Below are 17,957 nucleotides of genomic sequence, written 5' to 3' on the forward strand. Positions count from 1 at the left end.
CCCATTTCCTTTATCCTCGCAGGAGGCCTGGGTGGGTGGGAGAGTCCCTGCTTACATGACACAGCACTGAGCCTGAGGTTGGGATTTGGACAGAAGTCAGCCACCTCAGAGTTGAGATTCCATGGCTATCTCTTTGGCCTCAGACTACCTGGAAATTATGTCAGAAAACTCATGTTCAGTTTGCCTTGACTTCCTGTTCCTGATTTCCATTAGTCTGAGGTAATCTGTTAGGGTCTGTTTTTATAATTAGACCTTTGCCTGCTCCTTGGATCTCATCGCTCTGGCCTCCTCTCGCCCCTGTGCCTGGCCAGATCTTTTCTGTGCACTCAGTCACCATGGGTTGAGAACAGGGATGTAGGCAGCTCATCTGCAGCTGGGGCTCTAACAGTCGCTCTCTGGTGATCTGCATCTTGAAGCACTTAAATAGATTAATGCTTTTAGTATTCCGGAATTCTACACTGACCCAACAGGCTGCCATCTCAGATGGAGCTGTAAGCAGGCAGGAGGTAAGGGCTGGCCTGCGGGGAGCACAGCAGGTGGAGGCCTACAATGCTCTAGCCCTCCAGAAGGCTGTTCAGCATTGGTGGGGAATCCTCGAAATGATTTCCATCTGTGGAAAGGAGGAACCAAGGAAGGTCACTTAAAGAGAAGACAGGGTTTCGAAGTTCCCACCTCCATTTTGTTTGCATCCTCACTCACTGCTTAGGAGCTGGCCTAAGTGGAAGCCTTGTGGCTATAATGAGAACTGAACGTGAGGAGCAGCCAGGAGTAGGGGAGTGCATTTGCACTCTGTCAGTCAAGCTGGGGGCATTTCAGGAGATGTGGTTTAACAGCTGAGCTGGAGAGACCAGCAAGGGGCAGCTGCACCTGAAGGAGAGGTGAGGGGCACCTCTTCCTGCAAGCAGATTTCGTGGCTAAAGCGGATGACTCCATTGCTCCTCACTGTCCTCTTGTCTCCTTAACCGTTTCATTTCCCTTTGCTTCCAACAGGCCTCTCGGTCCAAACTACAGGAGTTGAACAGAGTTGAGTCGGAAAGCCTTCTGACTCTGACCACCCAGCTTGTAAAAGAAAACCTCTCCGCCTGTGAAGCCCAGGACCTGGCCACTTACGAGCAGAAACTTCGAGAGTGGCACCAGGAGCGGATGCAGTTGGTCCAGAGGGAACAGGAACAGAGGGAGAAGGCCAAGCAGGAGTACCAGTCGCTGAGTGCAGTGGAGAATGCAGCCTGAAGTGCCCCAGGCCACCCCAGCCTTCTGCCAGGATGGGACTCGGCCTCCGCCTCCAGCTCTTTCTTACAGGAGGCCGTGCATAGCCTGAAAACCAGGATGTGCTGTGTCCAAGCCACTGTGTGCCCATCTAGATGTCAGGGGCCAGGGAACTAAGAAAGTGCCAAATGGTCGGGCTGAAGCCACAGCTACATCTCTTACAGGGGCCGTCAAGGCTCGCTGTGGAGTCCTGGGCACAGACTAGAAATATCGGGGGAGCATGATGGGAAGCTGTAGCTGAAGAATTGGGTCTGCAGCACAGGTGTCTGAATGGTTTCCTGCCCTTGCCCATGTTCATGGAGAGGAATGAGCTCCATGTCCTGATGTTGGTAAACCGAGAGCCACCCAATTCCAGAACCAGGCACTCCTTTAGCCTGCTTCCGGTAACTCAGCACCAGTGGCCACAACGTGACCAGCCGTCAACTGTGACACTTCCACTGTTAACACCGGCCTCATATTCTCCCTGTGCATGTGCACCATATAGAAAGCCTTTGTAAAGCCTGCAACTTCATGACCTACCCCCTTGCCATCCCTGCTCAGAGGCTGCCTTTTGTATACCTGCCTCCCCAATAAATCTTACCCATGTAATCTGTTGTGTGGTGTGATTTTGTGGCATTCCTTGGCACTCCGGTCACCTCAAGAACCCTTACACCTGAGACCTTGTGCCCATAGTGCCTCTCACGAGTGCCAACCAAATATCCTGGTGATCTGGCCTTGCACGCTCACACAATCCCACTCCCATCATGCCCTGCCCTTTCTCTCCCCTTTGGGAGAATCCAGCACAGAAGGTGTCCAGACCACAGCCTCACTGGATTTCTGATTTCAGGCACCCACAGTAACACAGAATGTAAATGCCTGGGGGTAACCTGGCCCTGGGTGTGAAACCCTTCTGCCCCGACTGCAGCATCAAGATGATTTTCCACAGTGTCCAATGTGTAAATGAGCCTCTGGTGTGCATGTGTTCACTGACAGCTCTCTAGAGCAGATATTTCTATTAAAGGAGAAAGTAAGAGGGGATGGTGTTAAACCTGAGAATTGCAAGAGAAACACCTAGGTTGATGTCATTGTGCAGTTGAAGGCAGACAAGATAAAACAAGGCCTGTCATTGGATGAGAAGGAATAGAGGTGGGAATAGAGGTTTTAGAAGGAGAGGGAGAAGCAGGAGAGGAGCTGGGAGAACATGGTGGCAGTTGTTAAGATTCTTCTCTGTGCATAGATACAGGTTTTATGAATATTTTTAAGGGATGGGTGTGTACAGGATTTTGTGTTGTCTGGCTGGGAAATTATATCCTATCAATTCCATCAGAGGTTATCGTGTGGTGTGTTCGTTCAATGTGGCAACTTAATTGAGTTCTAAAGAGGGTGTGGTGGCGGACTCACCGAGCCCGCCATGGAAGTGGGATGTGTGTGCCTGGTGTGGTAAACCGGCCAAGGGAACTGTGAGTGAAAGCAAAGCAGTGTGGCGAGGTGTTACACTGGAAAGGTTAGTGGACCACCTGGGTCAGAGAGTACCGTGGGGCCAGCGTGGGGCCGCTGAGATATATTAGTGCTAGTTCCAATGGCCCGGTGGAGCCGGACCCAGGGAGAGAGTGACCGCCAGGGTATGCACGGGAAGCACTCATGCCACCATTTTTCTTTTTTACAACAAATACCAATTCCACAATTTCTGAGTCAAATGTGAAGTAATCTTTAATTAAATACTAGATGATGGGCTCTGGCCAGAGCCATCCAGAGTTCCTAGAAAATAGGGAGTCACATCTTGCTGAGGCTGATCAAGGCATACCCATAAGGCCACTGCATTTCCCACCAGGCACAAACATACATCCTGGCATACTTCCTGCTCACGCACACCCTGCCCACATGTGATCAAGTGCATCCAGTGCAGATGGGACAGACAAGTGTAAGACAAAAACTCCTTAACTACAAACAGCACCATTAACCTGCAAGGTATATTTTTCCTGTCTTGGTCTCCCGTTAGCTCTAAGGTTTATTGTTCTTGTTTCTGTTTTTGGAACAAGTGTGTAGGTGATAGAATTTGGTGTAAACGGTCGGAAGACGGGATATTGCTAGAACCCTCTGGAAGAGACAGGGTCAGGGGCTTTTACTTGCCTGCCGTGTAGTGTTGCCTCTAGGCACCATGGTACATCTCTACTCACTACTGTGTCCTTTTATCAGAACCTGTGGAAAGAAAAACACCAAAGCAGTTCCGAACATTCCTCTTTGGGGGAAAAGGAGGGAGAGGGTCTTGGCCGAGTTATCTTTACTGTTTGGGGCAGAACACTGTCAGACTGGGACAAGTAGTGACAGTCATTACTCGCAGTTCTCACAGATGTGCGGCACGCCAGCATCTTGAGGGAGTGCCATCATCCTGTGCTCTAAGAAAAGCGATGACGCTAAGGGCCTCCCCCATGCTCAGTTGCTGCTGCGCCAGCCTGTGCTGGGCACTCCAGGTATAATCTCAGCCAGGGTCTTCCAAGCTGGCAGGATTGAGGTAGAGGTCATCACCAAAAGTCAGGGCTGGCATTCGGATCTATCAAAGGCTGGGTTTTCTCCATTGTAGATCAACTAAGAATGGGTATTGTTGAAGCATCTTATTTGTTCTTTGACTCTTAATTTTGCCTGTGTTGTACTTCCCTTAATACCCCTATCGCAATTCTAATCCTTGCTCCAAGGGACATTCCTGTCCTGTGTCCTGTCCTGACAGGAGCTTGCAAACGCCCCCTCCTTAGATTCTTCTGTGACAGTGTCCCCCTCCTAGGAACTCTCCACTTCCCAGTCCATCATCCCTTACTTGTCTCCTAAACCAAGATGGCCTCCTCTCTTACCTGACAGCTGAGGCTTCTGGCTGTAGTTGTCCTTTGTCCCTTCCACTGATGTCCCAGCCTGTGAGAATCTGGGGCAGACTACCCAAGTGAGGTCTTCGAACTGAAATGCTTTCTCTGCTTTTATTGCCTACCATGACCCCTATTGAAGCAGCTTCTCCCCTGCTCTCCCACCTGCAAAGCTGTCACCCTAACTAGATCTTCAGAATCTATATCCTAACTTGCTTCCCAACAACCCAGACTCCATGATCAGCCCAGGAGAGCCCAATGTTCGTATTAACAGCTTTTCTTTCTTCCCACTTTACTCGGGCAGCTTTAGCATCCGTGGGCCTACATCTGGAACAGCCTTAATTGTATCCCCTAAAAATGGTCTATTGAGGTCCTAGCCCCTAGAATCTGGCCTTAGTTGGGAAGACAGCCTTTTGTGGAGGCTATCAAATTAAAATGAGATTACTGATCCACTAAGACTAGCGTTCTTTAAAGAGGGCACTGCGAATGCAGAGTCAAAAAGCACAGAAAGAAAGCACAGGGTGACTATGGTAAGTGGAGCAGCCACAAGCTATAGGAGGGCCATTGACCTCCAAGGACTAAAGAGGCAAGGGAGGAGTTTCTCCTGGAGGCTTCAGTCAGCTCAGCCCTACCAGGACTGGACTTCAGACTCCGAGCCTCCAGAATATTTTGTCAACTTTAAGCCCCTCAGTGTTGGGTTCTCTTAACAGTAGCCTTGGGGGAAAAACAAAAACAAACAAGAACAAAAAACAGTAGCCTTGGGGGAAACTGGTATATCAGAAATTGGTTTTCTTTTTGTTTGCTTCAGTGCTGATGTCAGTGTAGGAAGTAGTAATTTGACGCTGACTGAATTCCTCTCCGCAGTTATAGCTGTCCTCTGAACTCACTGGTCATTGTGGTTAACTATGGACTCATTTTGACCTTAACAGCCTCTCCATTCCAAAGTGAGCCCAAGACCCTTTCACCCTGAGAACTGAGGAGTTGCTTCTTGCTTTGTTAGGAAAATGGGGCCTCATCACATAGCCATGACTTTTGCAGACCCCTCACAGTGTCCTGCCCCCATCATTTCCACCATCTCCCCTCTCTCAGGTAATACCTTACTGTCCTCCTCCCCCTTGACGAGGAGGAATCATTTGCAGCCCAGTCTGTACTTGCTGATGCTTCTGGGACCACTGAGAATCCCATGTCCCATTTCCCAGTGGCATCATCCCTATTGACTTCATCCATCTAGGTTCGAAGTCTGACGCAAATCCCCTCCATCATTAATCTAGCTCATCCTTCTCCTTCCGTATGTCGGCAAACTTCTGGAGAATGTGGGCGCTGACTAGTCGGCGGTTCATTGACTAGCCCTGGGGAATTTGTCTCACCAGTCCATGGTACAACATGGTGTTCCTTCAACCACAGAACATTACCTCTTGACGAGCTTCTCCACTCGGCCCCACCCGGATGACATTGTGGTCGGCCTCACACACACCCTGCACTCAGTTATTTGTTCAGCGTGGCCTGTATGTAACAGCAGAGGTGAGTAACATGGATACGACCTTCAGTTAACTTAGTTTCCAGGTGGGGAGAGGGGGCGGCGGTTGGAGAGATGGCTCAGTGCTCAAGAGCACAGGCTGCTCTTCCAGAGGACCAGTGTCCAGTTCCCAGCACCCACATGGTGATTCACAACCATCTCTAACTCCAGTTCTAGGGGATCTGGCGCCCTCATCTTGCCTCCTTGGGTAATCAGGCATACAAGTGGTACCCATACACATGCAGACAAACATACACATAAAGTAAAAACAAACCTTTAAAATTAGCACCACTCTTAAGGCAGAGGAGGGCCAGCTACCCACATCTGTCGGCCCAGAGCTGAGGAGTGTGAGGCATGGATACAGTGGGTACAGTGACGGAGAGGGTGAGGCACGGGTACAGCGGTGGGGAGTTGCAGAAGAGCCTTGCAGGCTGGGAGACAGGAAGGGAAATACCTGCTTTGTGCTTTGCATTCATCTCCCAGGTGCCACAGGCTGTCATGTGTACATGGCCCTCATGGGTACAGTCATGTACAGAGTAAAATGTGCTCTGGGAAAAAAAAATCATTTTAAGCTGAATGGAAATGAGCAGATTGAGCTAAACCTATTAGAGCCCATAACCTGCTCACCTTAACCAAACAAAAACAAACAACAACAAAAGGCAAGAGGAAAACAACAGGGAAATACAAATGCTTTAAGGCCTTGTGGCCAGCTGCCTTTTACTAGGCTACGGAGAGCTGATGAGGTGGACAGTTGTAGGTTGTGAGGGTGGGAAACCAGAAGCCAACGATGATGACTATCTCCCTTAATCATGCTGTCTCACTGGACATCAATTCAGCTAGGCTGGTTGTCACTGAACTCCAAGCATTCTCTCTCTCTCTCTCTCTCTCTCTCTCTCTCTCTCTCTCTCCCTCTCTCTCTCTCTCTCTCTCTCTCTCTCTCTCTCTCTCTCACACACACACACACACACACACACACTCCCTCCTTCCCCCTCCTCCCTCCCTCTCCCTCCCTCTCTCTCTCTCTCTTCTCTCTCTCTCTCTCTCTCTCACACACACACACACACACACATCACACACACACACACTCCCTTCTTCCCCCCCTCACACACTCCCTCCTTTCCTCCCTCCCCCTCACACACACACACATACACACACACTCCCTCCTTTCCTCCATCCCCCCTCTCTCACACACACACAACACACACACACACACACACACACACACACACACACACTCCCTCCTTCCCTCCTCTCTCTCTCTCTCTCTCTCTCTCTGTCTCTCTCTCTCACACACACACACACACAGACACACACACATACACATACACACATACACACACACACACACTCACCACTGGGGTTATAGATATAGATCTTACTGTCTTAGATTGTGACTCAGGTCCCATGCTTGCACAGCAGGCACCCTACCCACTGCACCATTAGGCCAACCCAAGGTTGTAGATTTTAGGAGAAATCACCAGTGGCCTTGAGAAATGAACAGATTTCAGCTCCTTCTCACCTTGACTGAAAAACCTCCAGCCCTGACTGCCTCCTGGCTTTGCTTTCAAACTGATAGCCCAGGGTGCTGTTGGTTTTGTTGCCTATCAGCAGTATGGTGCCCTTTGTGGACTACTGGGTATGAGGACCAGTTTTAGAAGCCTGTGTCCTTTGGGTCATCCATCCTCTACCTCCTAAATACTGAGACAGCACCTATGGGCTCCAGAGAAATGCATGCCATTGTAATCCAAGTGAAGCCACTGAGAAAAAGGCAATATTCATTTGATTTCCTCCTTACCCTGCTCCCACTGCCGTGGGATTGAGCCCAAGGCCCCACCCTTGTTTCTCTAGGTTCTTATGAACCATCCATCCTCAGGGTAAGTTTGCCACACCCCTTAGAGTGTTTACCCCTCCCCATTTTATTCTGAATGAATTCCACAACTCATCAGTGGCACCGGACTTTAAACTCCATGAAAACAGGGCCTCTTACCTTCTCAATTATTGTATCGAGAGACCAGCCATTACTAAGAGGAAAGCCCTTTATTTACCGAGGAACATTTCCTCTAAGATTGAAAGTCTGGGGACTGGGCTGTATTGTTGTAAGACCCCGTAGTGGCCTTACCTCAGGAGTGCAACCCACAGAGCACAGATTGACAAAGTGTCTGCTGCAATAATGTGAGGGTATAAGATTTTTAATCCACGTATGTGGGGTTGCTCATCCATGCAGGGAGAGGCAACCCCGAACCCAAAAAGCACACAACTTCTTCGTTACAGAGGGCAGACTTCAGCAACAGGGTTAGCTGGCCTATTTTCATTGGTGATACACAGGACAAACGATCTGGTCAGGTATTGGCTGGCCTGCTCAAGGGACTGTTCTTGGCTCAGTTGGTCACTTTCCTCATCCAGTCCTGTACCTGGCCTTGGAGAATCACTGGGAAAGGGCTAAGTTGGCACGTCTCTTGGGGTGGGTGGGGTGAACAGGGTGGTCAGGCAGGGTCAGGATGACCAATCTTGCATTTGTTTTCAGAATTTGCCACAGGGAAGGGTAGGGGGTCTCTCCGAGAACAGTTGGTTTTTTGTTTTGTCTTAATTAACTTAGTTAGAATCTTGATCACCAAAACTTTATCATATCACTGGGCATCCTGACGTCAGATGTATCTCTCAGAAAGGTCACAAGTTTGTCATAGGCATCCTGACCACCAAATATGTTTCTTAAAATCTTGTTTTTACAGTTTTGTTTTTCATATCTATGGAACTTTATTTCTTCAGTATCGTTCTCCCAAGAGAACTCCTCACAAGGAAACCTCTGTAGGTAATTCAGACCGAGTGGAATTTGTCAGATGGGTGTTTGCATCCTACTTATCTGTCTCCAAGCAGACGACTAGAAGGTGAAGAAGATAGAAGCCTGCACCATCACGCCCAACAAAAGCTTATGATTATTAATCATTCCTAGCCAAGTGTCATATTAAACCCTTTACAAGCATTGTATGTGATCCCTAAGAACATGGCGTGTACTCTTGCAGCTGCGTTTCACACATACAAGAAAAGGAGATCTTAGAAAAGTGCCGAAACATTGCGGCCACCCTCAGTGGCTGGAGGGAGGGCCGGAGTCAAGTCGGATCCGATTTGGCAGGACATGCATGCAAGGATGTGCGCATGCGCGCACCCAAGCAGGCTAGGAGGCAAGGACTTGGTTGAAGTGACCCCGAGAAGGTAGGTGAAGGGGGAAGAAATGCAACAGGGGAAGAGGGAAAACCAACTGGAAATGCTCAATTAAGTGGGGGCAGGGCAGGCTCAGTCCTGCTGGGGACCCTCCATGAGTCTAGTGCACACTTGGCTTTTACCAAGGGGCATAGCAGTCAAGAACGTGTGTGAACCCCATTCCTTCACTGGCCTGTGGCACCGCTAGCCTCCTCGTAGCTTACTACCACATCCAACAAATAGGCCTGGCTGTGAGAGCGAGACCCAGCCATCACCGGTGGCAGCTGTCTATAGGACAAACCTAAGGCTGGGGTAACCTATGGCTATGCTGACCCACTGGGAATAGTTTCCTTCCAGGGCACTTTTAGTAACGTTTGTCGGTATTTTTGACACTCAGCTGAGGGAGGGGCTGCTACTGGGATCTCGTGAGTAGAGGCCAGGAATGCTGTTAAACACCTCAGAGGGCACAGGAAAGTATATTACCACACACCCCAAGCGCCCCTCAGTTCAAAACATTAATAGTTCAGAACCCCTGGCAAAGACAGGGTACCAAGGGACTTCCTGAAGCAGTAGAGGTTAAACCGGGAGAGCAATCTGGGTTTTCTTTTCTGACTGAATGTGCATGTGAAATGTACAGTGACAAGAACATCGTCACTCCTTCTGAACTCGGCTCCTCGGGGAAATGGGCCAATGATGACCTACGAATGTTCCAAGTGAGCATAATTGGGCTGCAAGTCTGGAGTTCCCACGAGGATGCTGTTGTATGACCACAGGAGTCAGGGCACTGGGATTCTGTGGGCACTTGATATCCTTACTGGGTGTGGCTGAGAAGAGGCTGCTCCTGTCTGAAGTGAATCAGAGCAGCAGAGAATGTAACGTGAATGTGAACTTTTCAGCACTGAGAACAATATTGTGAAATCTCACTTTATAAACCAGGGCCATGAGGAGAATAAGATCTAGAAGCTTGCCTTGTAGTCTAGCAACTTCTGTGCTCAAAGATAACCTTTTCCCACTCTGACTTGGCCTTTGCTTATGCCCCAAGATGCTTTTTGCCTGTGCAACCTTGAGGAAGGGTTTTTTTTGTTTTGTTTTGTTTTGTTTTGTTTTGTTTTGTTTTGTTGTTTTTAAACAGTAGCAATGCTTCTCAGGCCATGTCAATAAAATATCCGTTTAAATATTTACTTAAAACAAGATCATTACTTATACCATGTGCTTGTTGAGAGCGAGTACACACATCAGATTCCAGATCTGCCCTTGACATGTTCAGAAAACGGGGATTTTACTCTTATCAAACCCATCTGGAAATAAATTCCATTATGAGATTTAAATGATGAATCAAAGAAGCTGTCTTTTGATTGCCTAATGGTATAAAAAGCATTTGCTCCCCCCCTTCATCTCCAGAGTTCAAAATATTAATCCTTAAAAAACACCCTCAGAGGCCGTCTACCACATGAAGGTTCTTCCAATGTGCTGGGGTGGGTATCCCCCAGGATGTGGCTCGCCAGTCATCAAATGCCATCTTGATTACAAAAATCATCTTCTGAAGTCTCCTTCTTTTGGGCACAAAGTCCCTCCCCTGAGGAGCTACTGGCTCAACTATAAAAGACACCAAACATAAATTGCAAAAACCAGCAGGAGCCCTCTTGATTGATCACCCATAGCCAGGGACCTCACCACGAACCCCCTGGTCCCGGAGGCAAAGTCCAAATGACCAAGAAGCCAAAGATGTCTCAACACACAAGTGAACTTTTGCCACTTTGTATTTTATTGTGGAACTCAGTTTCTTTTTTCTTTTTTTTTTTCCTTTACATCAAATATCCTCAATAGAAGAGGGGATATTGCACACAAATACCATAAAAGCACTACATATTACTTTCACTGGAAACTAATTTTTCTACATTAGATATGACTGGATAGGATGGAAGTGATGCAGGATTATAAGACATAATACCATACACAGAGGCAGACCGACACAAACACCATTCAGAACAAGAGAGAGAGTGAGCTTCTCCACAGCCGGGCTTAGGACTGCACGCTGCCTGCGGGCGCATGCGGGGAAAGCAAGGACCGCCGCGGCGTGGGCGGGCGGCTGAGCAGAGCCACTTCTCCGGGGCTCCAGTTTCGCGAGCTCCACGCGTGCGGAGAAGCCGATTATTAGCTGTTGTTTTTTTTTCCCTTCCTTTTCAGTTTTTGATGCTGCCTTTGAAATGAATTCTTAAAAGTTCCGGATTTTTGAAATAGTGAATAGTTTTAATACCAGGTGAATAAAACCTAATCGCTACCAAAGCGCGGTGCTCATCCCTAGGCTGCTTTTGGTGTGTTGTTCAGCTGGTTACGTGATAAAAGCTTACAGTTCCTCTCACGTGGAAACAGAATCTTTTTCTCCTAAATCTGAAGTATGAAAGGAAAAAAAAAGGAGAGAAGGAACGTCATTATCCTAACTCACAAATGTCATTGCCAAGCAGGGACCTCCTGTGACAAATGACAGAGGAGGTGAGAAAAAACAACTCCTGAATTGTAGTGCCGCTCCAGGAGCTAAGATTTGTAACACAAATGGGAGGTGGTAAAATTTCCATTAGCAAATGATTAAATTTATAAAACGAGTATTAGAAAGCTCCTAAATTTCATAAGCTATTGGAAACACTTAAAACATTCATATACACCGGGGAAACCATTCACTATGATATGTAAGGTTAAGAAAAAAAATTTTTTTCTTTTGAATTCCATGGAAAATGGTGTTTGAGGCGAGGGGGTCGGTCACTGTGTCCAGTCCCATCACAAGACTGGGAAAGCATGCATGGGGTTCGGGGTTTGGAAAAAAGGAGGACAGAATTGATTAAAATTGAAATGGAGGATTATCTCTAAGATTTAGTCTCTGTAGAATTTTGTTTACAAATACTACCAAAAGGGTCATGATCGGGAGTGCTAGCACAATAGAATTCCATCATTTAAACAGGGTGGAAACGCCTTCCACTCAAATAGTCAATCTATACAATTGGATCAAGGATTGTATGCACAAATCTTCTAGAAGTCTGTGTCGGTTTTGAGCTCTCACCACAAATGTACATAGTCCATCGTGGTGGCTACCTCTAAACTAATTGTGTATGTATGGAACAAGCAAGATCAGATCAGCCACACAGGTAGGAGGGGTGCCTGGGAGATCAGGAGCTACCTGCAAAGCCAATGTACTTCACCCTGGTGTCCTCGGCTACATGGCCATCACTGAGGACAGGGGTCAGGATGGTGCTGCCAGATTGTGTAGGAATCACAGCCAGTGGATCAGTGACAGTTTTGAAAAAAAAAAGTGTTTTCCCCATCGGATTCTGTATAAACAATAAGACGTATGGGGTCGAGTGGTTATAACTGAAGGCTGGCTATGGTTCTTCTAAGGTCTTTGCATCTTTAAAACAAAATAATATAAAAGGCTAAATAAATTTAAGCTGTAGAACTGGGCAGTAACTCCATCTTTTAGGAAAGAAAAGTCAACCAGAGGTCTGGATTTGGCAAGAAGGCTAGAAACTGTTTCTCTTTGAGTGTATTGTGTGGACCAACCCAACAGCTACCATGAGATTGCCATCTTGTGTGTGTTCAGCTTGCCTGAAGTGAGAAACAAGTGAGCTGACACTCAATGAACTCCGTTCTCAATGTCTCTTCCACCATATAGGACATTTCTGTACCTTTAATGTGTGGCTTTTACGAGTTGGAAAGAAATAGGAAAATAAATAAAAGCTGCATTCCTAGAGACGCCTAACAAAAATAGAATATTAATTTTCTTTAAAAAATTAAACATTTGGAAAATGTGATTCACAGCATTAAGTAGACTGCATGGGTCCTCGGTGAGGGGACCCTGGAGAAATATTGTTAAACCCTCAGAGTAAACAGCAGTGCGAAACATAGACTTCACAGACGAAAAGTAAACTAAAATGTAACTTTTGAAATAAATAACTAACATAGAAAATAAAATGAGGTCATTGTTCACTACTCCGGAGATCTTAAGAGTCTGCAGGAAACTCAGCGTGAACGAGCTGTCATGGCTGTCACTGAGAAGATTGCCAACTCTGAACCCCTGGTACATGGATCTGCCGTTTGAAACTTGGCGAAAGATTTCCTCATGATCTGGCGTTACGAGTTTGTGGTTCAGTGATGACAGTGACGGACATTGTGTCTGAACTCTCTACATGGTGAACGTAGGAGCTGAGAATTCATTTGTTTTCAATCTGTTATTTCTTTCAATGAATGTTTTCCAGAAAAGGCCCAAGCAAGCTGGCGCTAGGGTGCTTCTGAACTTGGCTCTTCCACCTCACGGTGAAAAAATCTTGAAAGGAGGAGGGAATAGCACTGTGAAACCCTGAACAGTAGCCTACCCTGCCACCTACCCACTCTCAAACAGCACGGACTCACACTTTCATAATATGAGAGTCAAAGGGTGGGAGGTACCACCGTTTCCAGTAGTGACGGGTTTTTAAATAAATATCATCACGACTTCAATATCAGGCTTCAAATCTTTCCAGAACCTCAAAAAACTTCAATTTTTTTGTCTTACAAAACACTTAAAATAATAATTAAAAAAAAAGACCATCGCTTCAAATTTTTCTTTGCATTTTTCTGTAAATGAAAACATTCGTTAGAAAGTTCATCTATGAAAAGTTCTCATGTATCTAAAAAAAAAAATCTTCTGTACATGTGTTCCCACGTGTTGGAATTAATGGAAAAATTAAAATAGTCAATGCAAGACAAAGGAAGGCAGACACTGTACACTTGCCGAGAACCCCTTCCACCGTGAGATTCATTGTTTCCCTGGTTCTGATTAGAGAAGCCATTTCAGTCTTAAACTTGAAGCGTTAAAGAAGCTACTTAGGGTGCAACTTATCTGGCTGAGAGGCCACGGGTACATCAGAAGTGGTGACGTTCACCAAGCATGACTCTGCACTAAACTGTTGGGCCAGTCAGACGAGTTTCTAGTACCTTCCCTCCCCGCATGCTCCTTCGCCTGGAGTATCTACAATCCTACACGGATGTTTTAAAAACTTGCCGTCTCACGTTAAAAAATAAGTGCATCGGGTAACTTTGTACATTCAAGTCACTTCCTAAGGCAAAATGTCTCCCATATGTTCTCCCAACTGCTTTGGTATTTGCTTCAGTTAACTGGGGTGGCCTTGGGTGTTGCTGCATGCGGGTTGACTCGATGTGGACTTGGGTAGACAAATGCTGGGAGCATGCCTTAGATCAACCTACTCACGTGTTTGAAAAGTCTGAGAGTTCTGAACGGGGCTCCAACCACTCGCTTCTCCAGCCTACACTTGCTACATTATGCGTGGGCAGCCTTTATAGCAAAGGCATTTAATTAAGGCGTGAAAAATCTCATGCCCTCGTGACAGGCTTCGTCCTTCCTGTTCTTTAGAAACAAGCTTTAGGAGATCGACTCTTTCTGATGACTCTGGTGAAAATGGAAAACTCCACCTGTGTAGACCACAGAATGAATCGCTGTGGTCTGGGAAAACGCAGACCCAGTTGCTGGTGTCTTCTCTATACCCCATCCTGCCCACTCTTTCTCCCTGGGCATCTCATCAGAACTCTCTACCTTTTTTGTCTTGCATTCTTTTTCTTTCTGATTCTTCCTCTCTCACTCTCACTCTCTCTCTCTCCGGCAGTCTCTTTGTCCCTCTCTCCCGCCGCTCTCCCTCCCCTCCCGCTGACTCTCTTTCCCTCTCTCTTTCTCTCTCTAAGATAAATGCCAATACCTAGCAGAAGTCAGTTGGGTGTGCGAGTGCCTGGCTTCCACGTATTTCAGCAGAGATGAACGGGGGTAGGTAATTTTGCAGTAACTTGAAATCTATTGTGGGAATATGGTTACTTTCCTTAGCGGTCGGCAAAAATTGAGAAATATCAGTGATTTGCATCACCATGACACTGTATAGCATCTGGCAGGTCCTTGTTCAGTGACGTAATTAGATGAATGGACGTTTAAGAAAAGGTAGTTTCAAATTCAGGAATTTCTGGAAACACAGTTCAAATCCTGTGGTGTGGTCGGCTGCGGTTTCTACAGTTCTATCTTGCATGCAGGGAAGGACTCGTCTTGCATGACCACTGTACTACTGCTTGCTAGGACCATGATGTTGAGGTCTTGCTGCTTCTCGTGGGTCTCCTGGTACCACTCCCTCATCACCTCAGAGTCATGTGTTGGGATCAGAGTCACCTACATGGGCGGGGGGAGAAAAGGAGACATTTAAAGGGTGGCAGGGATAGATGTCAGGAGTAAAAACAGAACAAGGTGTCTGTTGGATCACTAGAAGGGGACAAAAAGAAGAATGTTGTTTCCCGTGAAAAATGCCAATGAAGTTTTCAATGGATGTTTTCCAGGAACCACAACCAAGCGGTAAATATTAGAAGGTTTATTTTTATTTTTATTTATTTTGGTTTTTTTGGGGGGGGTCATTGAGGGAAAGAGGTGGAGACTAAAATCTGAATCACCTGGGAATTTGTATTTCATTCCTGTAAATTTCACTGAGGGCTTTTTAACGCAGTAGTGTTGAGAACTGTTTGGGTTAGGGATCGTTTCTCATGTTTCCAATGTCATGGGGCAAATGTCACACGGACGAGACTCTATACTTAATGCAAGAAGTTTTACATCGTAGCTCGAACCCTCAGAAAAGCCCACCACTGGCCTGAAAACAGAGACTGTGGGTTGCAGGACGGACCGATCGGAACGCTCTGGAAGCATTAGAAAGCAAGCTTATGGAAGGCATGAGCATGGGCTGCTGGGTGACTGTTTGCAAAGCCACAAATCAGATAACCAGTGATCAAAGAGCAATAGGAACATGGACACGGAATGGCTCACAGCCAGCCCTGAGGGGCTGGAGCCGAGGAATAGCCTGAGAGACCACAGCACTGCTCTGGAACTTCACCTGGAGACTTGATTCCCACATACCTCACCCGTAACCGCGTTCCTAACCTCAGTCTCCTGGTAAAACACAAACGAGTAAAGACGATTCCTTAGCAGGAATCCCTCGGACTCAGGACAACTTCGATTCCCACGTACAGTACTCAGCATGTGGTGGGATGGGGGTGGGGGGACAGCAATTCATTTCGGGTCATTTTACTGCTGCATGGACTCTGTCTCAGGTAAGGCGGCTCTCCTCCACTACCACTGACAGTGAAGCTGTCGAGAATGCCACCTTGGGCTGGCTTCCATATGCTGAACTGACCTTTTATTTGAACTTTTATATGAACCGCAAGTTCCTAGTTGATTTAGATTCTAGGCTCCAACTCCTCCCCTCAATGAGAACAGAAAAGCCTTGTACTATTTACAGCTTGGTTGTGGTTCTTGGCAAACATCAGTTGAAGATTTGATTGGCATGTTTCACATGCCACAGTCGGGAGGTAACACTTGTGGACCCTCGATCCCAAAGATGCCCGTTTAAACATGGTTCCTTCTCTTTGCCTCTAGAACTAGCTTGAATGCAGCTCAGACCCGGGCCTCGGGCTCTTACCTGCATGTTGCTTCCCCACTGAGCCTTCCCTTCCAACAAGGCATCCAGGACAGCCCGGCTGGGCTCCTCCGCGGCAGGGTCGTTCCCACTCACCACGTAGTAAGATGACCTCACTCTCTTGAAAAACTCAACATCGACATTCTTACTGTTGCTGTGGTTGGGAATATAGCAGAGGTCCAAATACACAGGGAGGCCGGGAGGCACGGTGGACGACTTGGCCGTCTTAGTGGTTCCTGGTCCTGTGGTAACAAAAGCAAGGGTCATAGCAGTGGGAAGACACATCCACGGATCCCCAGCTGGGTCCCCTGGGGCATGGAAAGGATCTTAGCAGTCCTAGTTCCCTGGCACCTGGTATAGGACCTCAAACGCCAGGAATTGGGGAAATGATACCACTCTTGTTTATCGTCTCAATGGGAGAAATTGAGAGTGAGACTTGACTTTCCTCTGCAGAAAACCCATTAGGAAGTAAAAAGAGCTCCCCGGACGTTTTACAAAAAGGAATTAGTGCCAGGTGGTGGCGGTGCATGCCTTTAATCCCAGCACTTGGGAAGCAGAAGCAGATGGATCTCTGTGAGTTCGAGGACAGCCTTGTCTACAAAGTAAGTTCTAGGACAGCCGGGGCTTAAAGAAACCTTGTCTTGAGAAAAACCAACCAACAAACATACATACAAAAAGAGGAATTAAATAATGGTACTCTCCATCCAAAGGGTCTGATATGTATTTTAGTTGGAAAAGCTCTGTAAAATGGAGACTCAACCTATGGATCCTGACGCCATATGGAATTAAACAACTAAACAGGAGTGGGTCAATATGTTTTTCAAGTAAGACATTTCTGGTTGCCCGTTGACATTCACTTAAAATCAGACATAATGGCGCATGGGGTTTCTGGTCGTGCTTGTAGCATGGCACACGCAGTTCCACGGCAGCCCTGGTTCTGATTCCACAGTACGCCCAGGGCACACTGCACTTTGCTGTCCTACTGTGCGATGCAATGGGCAGTGCCTGGAGCATGCTGCTCTTGCAGAAGCAGAGGAGTTGAATGAGGAGCTAAGACTTCTCATAGCTTTCTACCACTGTGCCAGAGTGTAAGTGTCAAACTAGTGTATCTTCGCATTGGCTCGTGCCAGAATGTTTGAATTAATGACTTGAGCCTCAGTGGGGAGGGGGGGGAATGCTTAAGAAATTTGGGGTTGAAGGTGGGAAATAATTTCCAAAGCGGCAAGAACTTATCTCACAAACCAGGAGTCTCGAGTCATTGCTAAGGAATGGAGACCGCTTGGGTATCAGTGACAAATCGGAACCGTCAGACATTTCTACTTAGAATTCCAGTCTGGAACAAATCACTGTGCTAGCAAGACCATGGGAACGAAGAAGAAACAGCCTTTATTGTTGCTTTCCTCTTGTTCTACTCTATCGTGATTGGTCAACTGGAATCACACTGTTTATGATCAGCTAAGAAAATATAGCAGATGTTTCAATGGGCACATTATGCCTAACTGATGTTTTTTTAAAGGTGTGTCGATTTTTTATATTTTTACATTTTAAATTTCACAGAAGAAGCAAATATCGGACCTAGACAAAATTCCAGGTTTGCTGGGGTGGGACCTCTGGTTTGCCATAGACTTTTGGGAGCTCCTAACCCATCACCCCGACGTG

General features: G+C 46.9%; 2 protein-coding genes across 8 annotated transcripts in view; one reads left to right on the plus strand and one right to left on the minus strand.

The window, feature by feature from the left end:
* The window catches only part of Mrps27 (mitochondrial ribosomal protein S27), a 68,564-nt gene extending 66,710 nt beyond the window's left edge, over positions 1–1,854 (plus strand). For 5 of the 6 annotated variants that reach the window (XM_039102541.1, XM_039102540.1, XM_039102543.2 and 2 more), the window contains one exon: positions 991–1,854. In XM_039102541.1, coding sequence (XP_038958469.1) covers positions 991–1,230 — 240 coding nt within the window. In that variant the 3' untranslated portion in view covers positions 1,231–1,854. The remainder of the gene's footprint in view (positions 1–990) is intronic. The other variant, NM_001199192.1, reaches the window with a different exon arrangement.
* An 8,681-nt stretch (positions 1,855–10,535) lies between these two features.
* Positions 10,536–17,957, minus strand: part of Map1b (microtubule-associated protein 1B) — a 93,049-nt gene continuing 85,627 nt past the window's right edge. Inside the window, 2 exon segments of one of the 2 annotated variants that reach the window (NM_019217.1) lie at positions 10,536–15,007; positions 16,302–16,540. In NM_019217.1, the coding sequence (NP_062090.1) occupies positions 14,852–15,007; positions 16,302–16,540 (395 nt within the window). In that variant the 3' untranslated portion in view covers positions 10,536–14,851. 2 annotated transcript variants of the gene reach the window in all.

This window comes from Rattus norvegicus, chromosome 2 (assembly GCF_036323735.1).
Source record: "Rattus norvegicus strain BN/NHsdMcwi chromosome 2, GRCr8, whole genome shotgun sequence".
NCBI lineage: Eukaryota > Metazoa > Chordata > Mammalia > Rodentia > Muridae > Rattus > Rattus norvegicus.